At 48.3% G+C, this 17,129-nt stretch overlaps 1 protein-coding gene across 2 annotated transcripts in view; it reads right to left on the bottom strand.

The window, feature by feature from the left end:
• PGM1 (phosphoglucomutase 1) overlaps positions 1 to 17,129 on the bottom strand; it is a 28,259-nt gene that overhangs the window by 2,963 nt on the left and 8,167 nt on the right. Inside the window, exons 1-8 of one of the 2 annotated variants that reach the window (XM_057409377.1) lie at positions 14,292 to 14,824; positions 9,785 to 9,947; positions 9,008 to 9,154; positions 7,308 to 7,433; positions 6,207 to 6,397; positions 5,619 to 5,773; positions 5,059 to 5,174; positions 1,216 to 1,351 (exon numbers count right to left, since the gene is read on the bottom strand). In XM_057409377.1, coding sequence (XP_057265360.1) covers positions 1,216 to 1,351; positions 5,059 to 5,174; positions 5,619 to 5,773; positions 6,207 to 6,397; positions 7,308 to 7,433; positions 9,008 to 9,154; positions 9,785 to 9,947; positions 14,292 to 14,549 — 1,292 coding nt within the window. In that variant the 5' untranslated portion in view covers positions 14,550 to 14,824. Of the gene's footprint in view, positions 1 to 1,215; positions 1,352 to 5,058; positions 5,175 to 5,618; positions 5,774 to 6,206; positions 6,398 to 7,307; positions 7,434 to 9,007; positions 9,155 to 9,784; positions 9,948 to 14,291; positions 14,825 to 17,129 lie in introns of those variants that run through there. The other variant, XM_057409376.1, reaches the window with a different exon arrangement.

Raw genomic sequence — 17,129 nt, 5'->3', positions numbered from 1 at the left:
ACAGGAGAAAAGAGAGGAGGATCTGTGCGCAGCAACGCGGCTATGGTCCAATACAAATCCATGGGGTACACCACAACACATCCCAAGCATTCAGTGTCAGGAGAGATGAAAGTGCAGGTTGTGCTGTGCTATTGCACAACATCGTGGTGTTGTACTCCAGCAGCACTGACTGCAAAGAATATCCATGTCAGGATCTCAGCAGGATCCTCAGGATAAAACCTTTGCCTGTGCATCCACAGCAAAGCGCAGGTGTGACTGCAGCCAGGATAACGTGCCAGTGCCAGCTTTGATCTCTCTAACCCGGGTAAGAGAGGCAGCAGAGAGCACCTGAAGTGCACATCAGGATGTGAGACTTTGCATTACAATTCCCTGCATGATCTGTGCTGCTTTTATTCCCCAGCTGCTTGTCCGGAGCACGCAGGGGCTTGCTAACCTGCTACTACTGCACTGCTCGCTCTGCAGACGTACCTCTGGTGCTAAAAGACTGCCTTTTTATTCTAGGCTTTGGCATTTTTTCCACATTCAGCTGCGTGCTGGCTTTGTGGTGTGGGGGGGGAAAGAAGGAAAGGGCAAATTCCTTCATATGGCAATCTGAGGCACAATTTTCAGGCAGGTATTCCCAGCTGAAAGATTTCTGCCTAATGCGTTCACCCCACACAGCACTCCCACCTCTGCTTGGAGCAGGCTGGCTCTCACTTCCCTTTTTATCTTCCATATCTGCTGCAGTTGAAATTAAGAGTATTTTGGGACTGGACAGAAATTCAACCAGGTGAATAACAGCCTAGGAGCCATGCATCCATTCAATACGACATGGCCATCACTGAAGACATTACAGGTTAACCTGGGATTTGTAGTCTCCAGAAACATCCTGTTCCAATGGCAAAAAAGACTCTTGCAAGGGAAAATATATTCATTAAAAGAACAAAAAAGACACTTTGCATATATAAAAGGCACAGCCGTTGATACTTATTAGATTTATGTTTAGAATAACAAACCCTAAACCAGATACTGGGACAGGTTAAGGTGAGTACCTGCTGGTTTATTTAACCCAGTTATGGTCCTGCTCGGAGGGGGGGGTTGAAATCACTGCAATCAGCACATGTAAGGAGGCAGGAACTGTGCTGTGGTGGCACATGCAGGTACCATCGGTGCGTGGGGCCCTGACCTTGGAGGGTTGAACACAGGACAGAGGGGAGCGCGTGGCGTCTGCCCCACCTGGTGAAGAAGTTCCTGCCGTACTTCTGCCAGTGATCCTTCATGATGTCCTCCACGCTCTGCTTGCGGGTGGCCAGGATGGACAGCCAGGCCAGGACAGCCCAGAGCCCGTCCTTCTCGCGGATGTGGTCGGAGCCTGCAGGGAGCCGCAGCACAAACACGTTTCTCACCTCTTTTCATGCAAGAGCCTGTGCTACGGCCCTACCTTGCCTTCCCCATCCAACTGGCAGCCGTACAGACACACAAATGGAAGCCATTCCGTGAGCTTGATCCCTGCTGTATTGTTAAAACGGTTCAAGATATCATCTGCTTCTAGCTATAGCCCAAATAAAACATTCAGCCTCTTCTAACGCACACCCGCTCATTGTTCACAGATCCTTAATTCTGTTCCCAAGGAAGCAATGGGGATGAAACGGTCATCAAAAGAAAGAAGAAGAAAAAGGAGGGAAATGCAAAGGAACAGCTCAGGAAGGACTAACATCAGCCTCCTCAAGCAGCTGTCATGAGCTGTCTGCCAAATCAGCATACCCTGAGCAGCACATATTCTGGCTGAGCACCAAGAAAAATGTCAGCCCTTGCTGAGGAAGCCAAACCCTAACGACTCCGAAATTAGCATCCCAGAATCCTTGAATGGTTTGGGTTGGAAAGGACCTTAATGTTCATCCAGCTCCAACCCCTGCCACGGGCAGGGACACCTTCCACTAGAGCAGCTTGCTCCAAGCCCCTGTGTCCAACCTGGCCTTGAACACTGCCAGGGATGGGGCAGCCACAGCTTCTCTGGGCACCCTGTGCCAGCGCCTCAGCACCCTCACAGGGAAGATATCCCCCCACAAAAGAGAGAAAAGCCCATCAGACAACACCGGGTCTGGCAAACAGCAGTGCAAGGAGACACTCCATCACATGTGGAGACTCGGAGGAGAGCCCTGTGCCCCCTCTCACCCACACATGCTCATCCCATAAAGGCTGTCAAAGACCCTGCTGTGGCTGGAAGAGGGCTCCTCCAGAGCAAGCACTGCACAGAGAGCAGGAATCCCCCTTGCCCTGGGAGCACATTGGACAGGGACCACACGGCACCAGGGCCCTTGGGAAACCAGAGAGGGTGTTGCAACTTATCCAGCACCCTGAGCACCTAAATTAAACAGGGATCAGATGGCAGCCCAGAATACACCCAGCCCAGACCCCAGCCTTCTGGCTTGTGAGTGCTCCACAGATGCACAGCTTCTGGCTTTCATCGTCTGAGCTCAGGAAAATCTCCAAACAGGTATTAATGAATCCCAAGGAGCTGGGGTATGCAGAGAGCATTCTGGAGCTCCCACTCTGCCCTCTCAAGGGTAGCCAGAGTGGGCAATCACCTGGGGAAAAGGCTGGGGCATGGGTTATATGGGGCTTTGCATAAATCCCACTATTGTGGACACGGTGATAAATTATCCTCGGGGTCCTTTACAGCAGAGAGAGCCGTGCAGAGGTGATGGAGAGGAATGCTACATAAACACAAGTCCCATGTGATGTATCAACTTATTGCTGGAATCAAATACCCAAGGAAGCAAGCAGGAATTCTGTCATGTCGCATTACTCTAATTGCTCCTGGACTCCAGTCCCACTGGGGCACAGTTTGTTTCAATTTTTACTGGGTCTATTTGCCTGCTCCTTCACCTCTCTCCCCCTTCAACACTCACATTCGGGCCGGCTCCAAACAGCTCCTCATTAACTTGCTATCAAACAACCTTCCTTGCCCTTTTCATTCCTGAAAGTGTATGTGCCAGATGGACAAACTCCTTTTGCATTGCAGGGGGAGGCTCCAGCACTCCCAGGCCCTTTCTGATTCAGTTCCTGCCCACTCATGCTGCTGCATGGCCAAAACCTCAGACCACTCTCCTCTCCTGCTGCAAATGGACTCACTTGTGTTTGTAATGCAGAGTCACTCAGCTACTGGGGGAGGGAGAGAAGCTATGAGCTCATGGCTGGTACAGTAAAAGATGGAAACAATTTTAGAGAGCTGCTCATTAGAGACCATCTCCTATCAGCAGCTGCATGAATCATTTGGTGCTTTTTGTTGTTATTTATTTACTGAAATGCTGGTGCCCTCTCATTAGCCAGAGTTCAGAATGTAAACTTAATGCATGCTGAAATCACTCAGGGCAAAGCTCCAAAACCTGTCTTTGCTCATACTTCAAGATTTCTTTACACAGATACCATGTTTTGTGAAACTCCCCCTTTCTTCCTGAGGCCAAACCCCATGTATCAGAACAGCATTAATTGCAATAGCATTGCCACTGAAGACTCTTTCAGCCCCGCAGCAAACTGTGGGCACCCAGTGGTCCCATTTCCTCAGCTACAGAAAAGCTGGGGTAGTCCTTTCTTGTCAAGGGCTGCACCCCAGTTCCACACAGCACAGTCATAGAATGGTTTGGTCCCTTTGTTGGAAGGGACCTTAAAGCTCACCCAGCTCCAACCCCTGCCACAGAGCAGCTTGCTCCAAGCCCCAAACACTGCCAGGGATGGGGCAGCCACAGCTTCTCTGGGCACCCTGTGCCAGCGCCTCAGCACCCTCACAGGGAAGAGCTTCTGCCTAAGAGCTCATCTCAGTCTCCCCTCTGGCAGCTTAAAGCCATTCCCCTTGGCCTGTCCCTACAGGCCCTTGTCCCAAGCCCCTCTCCAGCTTTCCTGCAGCCCCTTCAGGCACTGGAGCTGCTCTCAGGTCTCCCCTTCAGGAGCCTTCTCTTCTCCAGGCTGACCCAGCCCAGCTCTCTCAGCCTGGCTCCAGAGCAGAGCTGCTCCAGCCCTCGCAGCATCTCCATGGCCTCCTCTGGAATCACTCCAACAGCTCCAGTCCCTCTTGCGTTGGGATTTGAGGCCATCCCTTTTCTGTGAGACACCCCCCCCACAGCCTGAAATGTTTTTGTGAAATATGGGATGATGGAATGAAAACACGCAAGGTTTGAGCCTGAAATCATCCAACCTTAATACCTTCAGGACCCTGTGCCCTGCGTGTCCTACCAACTGCCCCCTGGTCTTCAGAGGTCTTTAGAGAACAGGAAAAACAAGACCTTGGGGGTTATTCAGACCTGATAAAACTCAGCCTTTGTGCATGAATTAGTTGCTGACCTAATGGGAAGGTTCCATTTCCACAGTCAGGACGTTAAAACCATGTTGTAGATGCCACGGGAGAGCTCAGGAGCAGCCGAGGCCTCCCAGGAGCACTGCGTGTTTTGGGCACGCCGCGCCGACGCAGAGCAAAACCTGCTCACTTCTGCTTCCCTGCACAAGTAATGGCTGTGCGTCACGTGCACCCCCCTAGTAAATTCCTTAAGATGTTCACTTTGTCTCAGTAACCCAGTAACTTGCTCCGACTGTTCAAAGGCAAGTGTTAATTTAAACTTTATAAATCATACCTTGTTTTTCGAACAGGAAAATGAGGGCCCTATTAAGCTCAGAGATTTAATAGTGACCTGAAACCTTCCCTAATAAAACTGCATGCTCCAAACCATATTTCTTTCCAGAAATGAAAACATTTAGAAGGTTTTCCTGGCCACCAAGAGTTGAAAAATACATTTAACATTGCACTTAATCCCCACAGACTCAATGACCGGGCTAGTAAAGAGGCCCTTAAACTTCCTGCATATCTCCATATGCCTTCCTAACTAACTGAAAGGAGAGCTAGCTCCTGCCTGACCAAACTTTGTGTTTGTTTCCACCAAGGATTCTTGCAAGCTTTTTTAAGATGTAATTAATTAGAAGCATTATTAACTATATATGAAAGATAAATCCCAAGCTACCCACCACAACAAAGAACTACGAGGAGGAATAATAGCATCCTTGGTGAAATCAGGAATGCTGACTTACCTGTACCAAAGCTTTCCTCTCCACACAGAGACAGCTTGTTTGCATCCATCAAGTTTCCAAAGAACTTCCAGCCAGTTGGAGTTTCATACAAAGCAATCTTTGTAGCTTGGGCCACCCTTCAAAGGTAAGAAAGGCTAAAGTCACATCACAGCTGGACTCTCAGCACTCCCATGTGTAATACTGCAACAGGAGCTTCAGCTAGTACCAAGCATTGCTTTTGGGGTAGCACGGAACACTGGGCATGCCACTGGTTTGGTTTTTTATAACGAACAATTCTTTGTCCAATAAACCTGTTTCATCCTGGTGCGAGGTTTGGAAATAGGTGGGATCATGGAATCCCAGCCTGGTTTGGGTCGGAAGAGACCTTAATGATCATCTAGTTCCAACCCCCTGCACAATTAAAGACTAGATATAAACCTAACAGCTCTGGCTCTGCTTCACCCCTCAGATGGACCATGAGATGGTCCCATGAGATGCACTCATTCCCACTGAAGACAAAAGGACAGTCCCTCTCCTTGGCTGGGCTCCCCTCTCCCACCACACACAGAGGTGGACGCTACCTATCCAGAGCCCCGCTGGTGGGCATGCTCCGGGCAAAGCCGCGCACTCCGGTCTGCTGGAAGTACGGGATGCTGAAGATGTTGGCAGCGATGACAGCAACGGAGTCGGAGGGGTTCACAAAGAAGCCGTGTTTCCCAAGAATCATGTTGCGATCCTGGGGGAGACAAAAGAGGAACAGCTCTGACCCGTGCTTAGTGCGGAGCGGCTGCAGCGGCAGAAGTCGCTCTGCTTGGCAGACACAGCCCATAAAGGCAGCGACTCACAGAGGGCTTCTTGACTGCACTGAAATAAATGCAGAGTTTTGACACAGTTAAATAGCACCTGGATAGGATTTCGCTTTCCTGCTGATTTTTCACAGCTTTTAAAGCTATTTAAACACAGTTTGGACTTCAGCATCGACACAGGAGCCAGCTATTGCCGTGGTGGCACATTGCAACAAGTGGTTCACCTCTCCATTCACCACTGGAAAGGAAAGAGGGAGAATAAAAGGTCTTTGCCCTCATCCTCCTCTACTTAAAAGCAGCTGAGCAGTCAGTCTCCATAGCTGATTAGAGGGCAAAAAGGTGAGTAAGGAACAGCCCATTTACCCCATCTCCATCAAAGGCAGCTCCAAAGTCGTACTCTCCTGTCTTCATAGTCTGAACCAGGTCAGCAGCGTAGGTTAAGTTGGGGTCGGGATGGTGGCCACCAAAGTCCTCCAGTGGGGTGCAGTTCACAGCTGAGTTTGCTGGGGCTCCAAGCTCCTCACACAGGATCTTTTTGACATAAGGGCCCACAACTATCACAGCAAAACATGGAAACACGTCAGCTTAGCACCCAGCTCTCTGGTCTGGTCAGTTTGGGTCAGTTTATGTAGTTTTTGGTAGTAAAGCACAAATGATTACATCAAAGACCCAAGCAGCACATAGGTGTGCTTAACCCTGACCCACCCAGGCACACAGGCTCTTGCCAAAGCAGCTTCTCAGCTGGAGGTTGTCCCACTAAATAAGGGAAACCACTCATGGGTTTAGAAGCAAGGATGAGCCTATGCCAGGGGTTCAGCATGTGAGCCAGGCCCCCACTGTGAAGGGCTTATGCCACGAGGGCCCTAAGGTATTAGTATCACCACATAATAGACCAAAATGCACATGTGCTTCACAGATATCCAGCAGTACAATAGGATTTACTGCTCTCAAATACTAATAACGTAGGCAATAAAAAGTAAGTGAGCATTGGAATGGGAATGATCTGGAGACAGGAGAAACAAGATGCAGGAAAGCAAGGGTGCTCCTGAAAATGTCTACTGAAAGAGACTCACAAGTTTGGCTTCTATATTCAATCATATAAAACAGTCTAATGGTGCCATTTCTGCATTCAGATACCTATGGGAAGATCTTTGCCTAACTGCTGTGACCTCAAGGGGACACTGACTGATGTGGGGTCCTCCAGGACAGCTCTGATGACAGCACCAGTGCTAACCTCCTCCATCTCTCAAGTGTGGACAGATATGTGTGAGCCATTCAGCATCCCCCCCAAATCCCACCGATCTCTCTGCCCTAGGTCAATTCCTGAATCCAAACATAACAAACCCCAGATTTACAAGTGATGGATAGAAATTCCAGAAGATAACCTTAGGCTCTCTGAAATAGGAGGTAAAGCCCTAGGGATATCTGCCCCCAACAATGCCTCAAACCCAAGTCCACCCCTACCTCCATGCATGGCATCTATGCGAATCTTGAGCTGGTTCTTCCCTGAAAGCAGTTCCTTTAACGCATGGAAGTCAAAGATGTTCCTCAGCATATTCGCATAAGCTTCTACTGAGTCCACAATCTCCACTGGAAAAAAAAAAGACAAAGTAAATGGAGACCAATCCTCACAGTTCAAAATCTTTGGAGAAAAGCAACTGTCCAGACTGCTCAGCCTGGAGCAGAGAAGCTGCATGGAGACGACAGAGAAACTTCCACTGTCTGAAGGGGGCTTAAAGGATGCCAGAGAGGGACTCTTCATCAGGGACTGTAGCGATAGAACAAGGGGTGATGGGTTTGAACTGAAACAGGGGAAGTTCAGATTGGAGATAAGGAAGAAGTTCGTCCCTGTGAGGGTGGTGTGGCTGCCCCATCCCTGGCAGTGTTCAAGGCCAGGTTGGACACAGGGGCTTGGAGCAAGCTGCTCTAGTGGAAGGTGTCCCTGCCCGTGGCAGGGGTTGGAACTGGATGAGCTTTAAGGTCCCTTCCAACCCAAACCGTTCTAGGACTCAATGATACTTTTGCTACACACGGCACTGTGGTGACAGTCCTTGGTACAAAGGGCCAAGGCTCACCATAAAGCCTTTAAACATCCCATAGAATCATTTCAGAAAGACATTAATAATGGTCCTGTATTAAGAATTTAATCACAGGCTGTCACTGCTAATCAGGTTACAGACCAAACAGACCAACAAAATCCTTAAGGCAAACACTGTTACAGCCATGGCTCCCTGGACTTCTTTCCAGAGGGCTCAGTCCTACCCTGCTTACCTGGAGAGTGGGATTAAAGGAAAAGGGGAAGCAAATATTATATATATATAATTTTTATATATAGAAACAGATATATACAAATATACAGAAAATATATTTTTATATATATATACACATATAAAAATATAAACAGGTCTCAATTTCCACCAAACTCAATGGGAACTGTGCACCTAATAGCTGGAAAACATTGCACCTTTGCAACTACCAGGCAGTATAAAGACAGAGCCATGAAAACCCCATTAACATAGAAATTCCAGTACACAGAGATGGGAACTGAGAGAAATACCAACTGTTAGAAACTCTGAATTTACTTCTTTCAGTTCCAAGCATAGGGCACCAGGAGATGGGAAATAAACCCTCACAGCAAGTGTTCTTCAAAAGCCTTTTTAATGCATTTCATGTTTCACTGCTGACTGACAAAAGTCATGTGTGAAATGGAACAGCTTTCCCACTCACAGAGACAGCTTTTAGATGTGAAATTATGGGAAAAGAAATCAGTTACACGGATTACACACTGTGATTTTTAATCAGGAAAATGCACTTTAACTGCAGAGTTGTCCGATTTGCAAGCACAGGTTAATGCTAGATTTACAGACAAAACAGTGTCTGGGGAAGTTTGGGGGAGCAAATCTACCTAGTGAAGTCCAACCTTCTCTAGGACAGAAACAGTGATATAACTAAAATATCTACACAAGGTAAGATGCAGGCCAAAAAAAGACAGGAATAAATGCCAGGGAGAGCAGGAGCAATGTCCCTGTTTGACTTATCCAACGGCGAGGAGGAGAGGTCAGAATGGCCACATCTGTCCTTCAGAAACACCAAATGTCCTTATGGCAGGCCCATACTAAATGCACCTGAAAGGAAACTTTCCAAAAGGAAGAGCTGTCATTTACCTGTAAATGGTTTAAATTTGTTCTCCAAGTCAAACTGCTGTTTCCCAATGGAGCTCAGGTCCACCTGGAGATCCGGGCAGATTGCATACTCCTCAATTTTCTTGCTGATTTGGAAGATTTTATCCGTGATACCTTCAGGAGCAGGACCTGCAGGATGGAATGGGCAAGGGAGAAGATGTTAAAGAATCAGACTGCAAGAGGAGTGTGCTTCGGAAGTACAGCAACAGATCTGGGGCTGGGAATACCTCCCTAGGAGAGGAATGTCTCACAGAGCAGGGATGGCCTTAAATCCCAACACAAGGAGTGTGGAGCTGTTGGAGTGAGTGCAGAGGAGGCCACGGAGATGCTGGAGCAGCTCTGCTCTGGAGCCAGGCTGAGAGAGCTGGGCTGGGGCAGCCTGGAGAAGAGAAGGCTCCTGAAGGGGAGACCTGAGAGCAGCTCCAGTGCCTGAAGGGGCTGCAGGAAAGCTGGAGAGGGGCTTGGGACAAGGGCCTGTAGGGACAGGCCAAGGGGAATGGCTTTAACCTGCCAGAGGGGAGACTGAGATGAGCTCTTAGGCAGAAGCTCTTCCCTGTGCTGAGGCGCTGGCACAGGGTGCCCAGAGAAGCTGTGGCTGCCCCATCCCTGGCAGTGTTCAAGGTCAGGCTGGACACAGGGGCTTGGAGCAAGCTGCTCTAGTGGAAGGGGTCCCTGCCCGTGGCAGGGGTTGGAACTGGATGGGCTTTAGGCCCTTCCAACACAAATCAGTCTGGGATTTTATGGACAAAGCAAACTTACCTCCATTGGCAATATTGAATTTAATGCCAAAATCTCCATTGGGGCCACCAGGGTTGTGGCTGGCTGTCAGAATGATGCCACCAATGGCTTTAATTTTTCTGATGATGCAGGACACTGCTGGGGTGGAGAGAATGCCATTCTGCCCGATGACCAAGCGGCCAATCTGGAAATGAAAGAGCAAAAGAAACTTCTGTGAACCCCAAAACCTAAACCCAGCAGACCCACGAAACCCCACTGGTGACAGGTAAAGCAGAGCCCCAGGAGCATGCTGATGGCAGAGGTGCTGTTTCTCTGCACACAAACAGCTTGTTCTGGGAGGCTGCTGCTGCTCTCTGCTGTGTACAGTGAAGGGCAGCATCTGACCCTTCCAGCATGTGAAGGGGGCCTACAAGGATAACGGAAAGGGGCTCTTCATTAGGGACTGTAGTGGTAGGATAAGGGGTCATGGGTTCAGACTGAAACAGGGGAAGTTCAGGTTAGATCTAAGGAAGAAGTTCTTTACTGTGAGGGTGCTGAGGCGCTGGCACAGGGTGCCCAGAGAAGCTGTGGCTGCCCCATCCCTGGCAGTGTTCAAGGCCAGGTTGGACACAGGGGCTTGGAGCAAGCTGCTCTGGTGGAAGGTGTCCCTGCCCGTGGCAGGGGTTGGAACTGGATGAGCTTTAAGGTCCTTTCCAACCCAAACCAAGCTGGGATTCTTTGATTCTGTTGTGCTTTTTTAGCATTTTCCTTTACAAGCACTGCAGCCCAGCTGGAAATGGCAGCTTGCACTGGAGAGCTGAACTTTCCAGGGGCATCTCAGCAAGAGCTAAACAAAACCCCAGCACACCACCCTTTGTCTGTGGTACTGAACTTTGCTTTCAAAAGACACAATGGGACCGAGAGAAGCCAAAACAGAACAAAAATTGAACATCATCTCTGTTCCCATGGGAGCAGCTGCAGATTGTCTGACTCGCAGCGGGTAACACATCTCCTTCCCATGAATTCAGTTCTATCACCCAGATTAAATCCAGAACAATGTGCTAGGCAGTACAACGTGATCAGGTTGCTGGAGTTGATATAATAAAGCAGAAGATGAATATTTATCTGGAAGAACATGTTCCTTAACATAAGCCATGTTCCTTAACACAGACTTTGTTAATGAGGTGACAGATGTAAGAGAATACCAGGCTACTCCCTGTCAACCACAGAGATTAAACTCTATATATGACTGAGGAAAGAGGAGGAATTTCATTCAAACACAGGATAAAGCAGCAAAGAAAAGCAGCATTCCCAGACTGAAAGCCCAGGTTTGGTGCTAAGCCAAGGGCACTGGATGACTGTGATTCCTCTCCCATGGCGCTGCCCAGTGCTAAGCCCCAGCTTCACTGCCAACAGGTTCTTGCATGCTACAGCTGTCACAGAGGGGATGGGTGAGCAAGGTGCTGCTGAAAGAGCTGCATCCCCACCAATGAGCATAAACCTGAAACAGCAGCTTATAAACCCAGAGTGAAAGCTCTTTCCAGCCTCCAAATTGTGGTGCTTCAGTTTCACCAAGAATTAATGCAGTCTCCATGAAACTCCTCTCTAAAACCTCATCTTCTTAATGGCAGGAAAAGCAGCATTACCTAGGCAAACATTTTCTGTACTGCTATGTGATATAAGCTCCTTTGGTGCACATCCAAATGACACATGGGTACACATCCTCACGTGAAGCTGATCCTCATGACGCTGTCTCTCTGCTCTGCCAGGAACGAAAGCAGATATCCCCTCACATAGTTTCTGGGCACACCTGTTCTCTAATCAGGTTGAACATAGGCAATAACCTTCGAAAGTAAAATATGCTAAAGACTTCAAGATTCATCTGGACAGCATGCTGGGACATCTACTCGGGGTCATGCTTTGCTTAGGAAGGTTGGATGAGATGATCCCTGAGGTCCCTTCCAACCTGGGATTCTGTGATTCTTTCGTTTCACAGCTTCCCTTTGAGGGTCACATTCAGCCACAATACCCCTCTGCATCAGTGCTCTTCCAGGCCTCATGTGCAGCTCAAGGGATGCTGGAAAGGACTGGCAAAACAAGGGAGTTTCCCTCCCAAACCACACATCAGCTGCAGGAGAGCTGGAGAACACATCAAATCCCTTGGCCTTACCCAACCTGACCTCCCCATGCACCTGAACTGCAGCTTTTGCCTGTGCATGGAAGCTACGAGGAAGGAAAAGAAGGAAAACTTGTCTCCAGATGTGCTACTCTCTGATTTGGGGTCCTCCTTGGCTTTCAGAAGTTTTCAGATGTTATTCCCACCCATCCAGTGCTAAATCCTCTGGGGAAAATGTTGCTTGGTATAGCAGCATACTGAGCAATTCACACCTGATCTTTAATTCTCTGGAAATTCTCACAAGAAAAAACTAAGGATGAAATCATGGAATCCCAGCCTGGTTTGGGTTGGAACGGACCTTAAAACTCATCCAGTTCCAACCCCTGCCACGGGCAGGGACACCTTCCACTAGAGCAGCTTGCTCCAAGCCCCTGTGTCCAACCTGGCCTTGAACACTGCCAGGGATGGGGCAGCCACAGCTCTGGGCACCCTGTGCCAGCGCCTCAGCACCCTCACAGGGAAGAGCTTCTGCCTAAGAGCTCATCTCAGTCTCCCCTCTGGCAGCTTAAAGCCATTCCCCTTGGCCTGTCCCTACAGGCCCTTGTCCAAAGCCCCTCTCCAGCTTTCCTGCAGCCCCTTTAGGCACTGAAGCAGTTCTAAGGTCTCCCCTTAAGGAGCCTTCTCTTCTCCTGTTCACAAACAGGCCCACTTTGTGCAGTGATTTTGGGTCACAGCGCTCTGAAGCAATCCAGGCAACACTTCTACCCTGGTTTTACTGAAAGCCCCACTAAGATGCACACAAGCAAGATACCTCCTGTGGCCTACCTCCTCCCCCAGTAACACAAGGCTGATGCTTTCACACCAAAACCATATTTTCCAGGCCAGGGAAACTGTTATCTACAGCTTCACTGTGCCATCAGCACACCCTTCCCATCCTCTTGCTGTAAAAGAGATGCATCACAAGATGCACCAATCCTATACACTGTAGTACAGTTACAGCCTGTGAATAATGACACTTCTCCTTAGGCAAGTCAAGTTAAGTGAACCAACTACCTTGGTAATTTCCTTTAACCAAATAATCATCATTAAAAACATGGAATGTGATGCTATCAACATGTTTGGTGCAATTTGAAACCCTGTTGATCCCACATTTATAGACTTAACAGTACCTGTCTCTGGTACACACCTCCAAGGAGATTGTCACATACTCAAAACACAATACACACACCCTCCTTATGGTCTTTTTTATACTGGAAAGAATCCTTGGGCTCCTGCCTTCTATTCTATAAAGCACAGTGCTGATAGTCACAGGTATTAGCCAGACTGTAGAAAAACCAACAAAAAATACCAGAACCAGCAGTGAAACTAGATTTTAGCCAAACAAGAGCCACATTGCTGGAATGAAACGCATGAGAAAAGCCTCAGCTGGGGAAGATCTGTGTAATCTCACCTTTACCAGCAGATCTGTCCTAGTGTCAAGCAGTCCAAGCAGCAGGCCTGGCTCTTTGTGCACATTTCCCAGCTCTTCTGCTCAGCCCATACACTGGCTTTAGAGCAATACATTAATTTGCAATGCCAAAGAATATTTTTCCCCAAAAAGGTTGAAAATATCTTGATTTAAAAAGCAAAATAATTCTCTCCTTCTATTCTCCCAGTCACTACTTATTACCCTGTTGTGATCAGATAGGTTTTTCTGTCAAATTCCTAAGAGCCAGGTCTCTCAGCATAAAGCTTGCTCTGCCCTAAGAGATCCAGGACAGACAGCAGAGTCTTTTCTTCTTAAAAAGCAGGAGGAAACAAAGACAAAACCCCAGTGCCCAAGAGTCTGCTGCAAACATGCAAGCCTTCTGTTCTGCTTCCAAAACACAGATTTCCACACAGAGAACACTGTAAAGATTGCCACTCGGTTCCTAACTCTCATCTTACTTCAATTTTCAAATGCTCCCAGCGTATTTTATCACACAGCCATAACTTATAACCACTGGAAAAGAAACCACCTTGGTTTACCTTTCATTTTGCTGAGCAGCTCAGACCCATGCTGAAAGAGCTTCTGCCGAGCTGCACAGAACGGCGAGCCATGGCTCTAGCAGGTACCTCACTTCTGAACAGGATCTGACAGGGAGGCTATGAACTCCACAGGTGTCCATAGCTCGTAGCATGTCAAAACACAAAGCAAGAGCACACAAACCCCAAGCAGCCTTTCTTTTCTTTGCTGCACGTGTATTCTCACATGCTTCTATCCAACCACATCACTTCAAAGTGAAAAACCAGCAATTTCTGTACTACCAAGCTGATTTCCCATTAAAAAGTTAACTATTACCAGTTGAGGAAAGTCTTTGGGGAAATTAAATCATGCAGTGACTAATTTACTGTGGTTTTCTGCATTTATCAGCTACACAACTATAGGAAGTTAGGCATTTAACATTTACCAACCCCATTGGCAGCAGCCATTTGGACTATCAGTTCCACTGCGGACTTATTAAGGTATCTCCCATCACCTCCAACTACCATAGAAGATCCTTGTCGATCTCTTAGGTCTATGGAATAAAATATACTCTGGATAAAGTTCTGCAAATAGTTCATCTTGGATTCAAAATAAAAGGTCTTCTTCCGCAATCCACTGGTTCCTGGCTTCTGGTCATTGTAGGGAGCTGTTGGCACAGTCAACAGAGGCAGAGGAGCGTCTTCCATGTTCTTTTTCCACACAAACGCATTTAAAAAGCCAATTATGCCACAATACAAAAATCAATCTTGACACCAGCAATGGCCCACCTATTAAACAGAAGTTCAGGGAAGTCGCTGAGCTTCCAAAAATAACTCCCTGAACCTCCAGCTGAATGTGGTTTCTGTAACTGAAGACGTTTTCCTGCACTTGTTGTGGAGGATCAATGTCACGGAGAACGCACAATTCCACGCTGCCATCCCTCACTGGGAAAGGAGGTTTGTCTCCTTTCTCATCTTCTAGGTTCCGCAGGCACAGCTCCTCGTCCTTCTGTGCTATCGCCCACCGGAGCCCAGCACGGTCAATCCATCCTGTTCTCCCTTAGGACAGGGGTGTCAGGGAAGGGAAGCAGCTCAGCCCTCAGCTCGGATGCACTGCCCGCTGCCCTGGCACGGTCACCACGAGCCAGGCAGAGCTGCAGGGCAGTGCCAAGCCGCTGGCCAGGGCCACTGTCACGCTGCGCCCGTGAGGTGAGCCTCCAGTGGGCACCGCAGCACCCGGCCCGAGGCATTTTGCTAAGTCTGGTGAGTTAAAGGTCACTCTTAAAATGGAAGGCAACAGATCTGTTACCTACAGTGTGCTCACACAACTCCTGCTCCCACAGCCTGACTTCGCCATGGGTTCCCCCTCAGACACAGGGGTATTATCCACAATGAATAGTGGAGAAATCGCCATATGACCAAGAAAAGCATGATCAATGGGTTCGACTGAACACCCACACAAGTCTCACCAAGGGCAGTATAAGCACCCAGAGTTATTAAAACCACAAAAAACTACTACATCTGATAAAGCTATTTGTTTTGGAGCAGCCTCAACACATACAGAAGAGACTCGTACACCAAGAAACTTTGACAAAGCATCACCTTCCTAAACACGGGGAAGGTAACTCTGAATGCTAGACTGACATCAGAGTTTCCTCCAAGCATCTTCAATAACACTTGGACTCCTCTGCCTGAGCTGCTGGAAGCAATTTATAGACATTGCTGGAGCAATTAAAGAACACACGGTTTGTAATGACTCAGTTTCTCCTATTAATAAAAAGGAGGGGGGAAAAAGAGATGTGTACACAGCTGAACTGTGGCAAATTAATTCCTAAGGAAGAAGCATTTCATTCAGGTTTGCTCTCAGAAAGCAAAGCTATTTGAGGCATCTGTGGGAACCCCAAAGGCTGCTGCCCCACCACAGCCCATAGGGCAAGCACTGGCTTAGACAAAAGCTGGGATGCTGCAGGATGCTGATGGAACACACCACACATGAACTGAGCTGCCTGATCCCCCCAGAACCCCTTGTCTCAGAGCCCCAGGAGCAATTTATGTTGCATGGGCTCAGAATTTGATTCCTTAATTCCTCTCTTTTCCCCACCAAACCACACTGAGGTATGACAACATATATTTTACATCAGCAGCGGGATTGCCTGGCATATGCAGTATCCCAGGGTTGGTATTTATACATCCTACAACTCAGCATCCCGAAACTGAGACGCCCTTTCTTGCCAAGCAAAGGCAGAGGTTTCCCTCTAGCGGCAGAGAAAACAAAATCCAGCTCTCAAAATAAGCCTCACACCGAACAGTCCCCTGGCAGGAAAGGCCTGAGCAAGCTCTTTCCCTTCTTATTCCCAGCAAGATAACTTACTGCCCGCGAAATGCCCCGGCATTAAGTGACAGGAGGAAAGCACAGGCCACCTACCAACTTCCATGGGTACACAGAGGAGATGCACATGGACTTCCTGCTAGGGAAAAGGCCTTTGGAGGGTTAGGAATTTGTTTAATTAAGTGTACATGTGCTGGACAGAGGAATCAAGGTAAATAAAGCTGGGGAGGAAGGTGTTGGTCGTTAGACTTTCACAACTTCTCTTGAGCAGAGAAGCTGTGGCTGCCCCATCCGTGGCAGTGTCCAAGGCCAGGTTGGACACAGGGGCTTGGAGCAAGCTGCTCTAGTGGAAGGCGTCCCTGCCCGTGGCAGGGGGTGGAGCTGGATGAACATTAAGGTCCTTTCCAACCCAGTCTATGATTCTGTGACTCTATGATCTGTGATTTGGGAGGCTTTGCTTGGGTGACTGATCATTACAGCACTTACAGGCGGGAAAGGAATTCAGCAGATCACCTGCTCCCTCCAGAAGTGATGCAGGATCAAATGCACCTAGAGCATCCTCCAGAAAGCTGATATGACTTGTTCTGAAATCTTCCTCTCCAGGAAGCCATGCCAGTGCATAGTGAACCTAGGAGTTAGAAGAGTCTTTCTACAATCTGCTGTGCATCTTCCTTGCTGTGGTTTAAGTCCTCCTGAGCTGTCACAGAAAACAAATTGATCACAATCCTCTTCCTGACAACTTCTCACACATTAAAAAAGTCCTTTAGTATACAGACTCTGCATGCTCTCTCTTTACTAAACAACCCCAATCCCCTTACCTTTTCCCTGTGGTCGTATTTCCTGGGTCTCTTACTCCTCATGGCAGTCAGAGGCTGGTGAAGGTGCTTCCCCACCAAACAGGTCATCTGCCACAGGCAGGGGACATTTGCTAGCTTAGGTCCCCTTTTACTGTCTTGTGC

Source organism: Pezoporus wallicus, unplaced genomic scaffold (assembly GCF_028554395.1).
Source record: "Pezoporus wallicus isolate ANWC-B61680 ecotype Strahan unplaced genomic scaffold, APGP_CSIRO_Pwel_v1 contig_8108, whole genome shotgun sequence".
NCBI lineage: Eukaryota > Metazoa > Chordata > Aves > Psittaciformes > Psittacidae > Pezoporus > Pezoporus wallicus.
The sequence above is the reverse complement of the archived record's forward strand: the minus strand, read 5'-3'. Positions and strand labels throughout refer to the sequence as shown.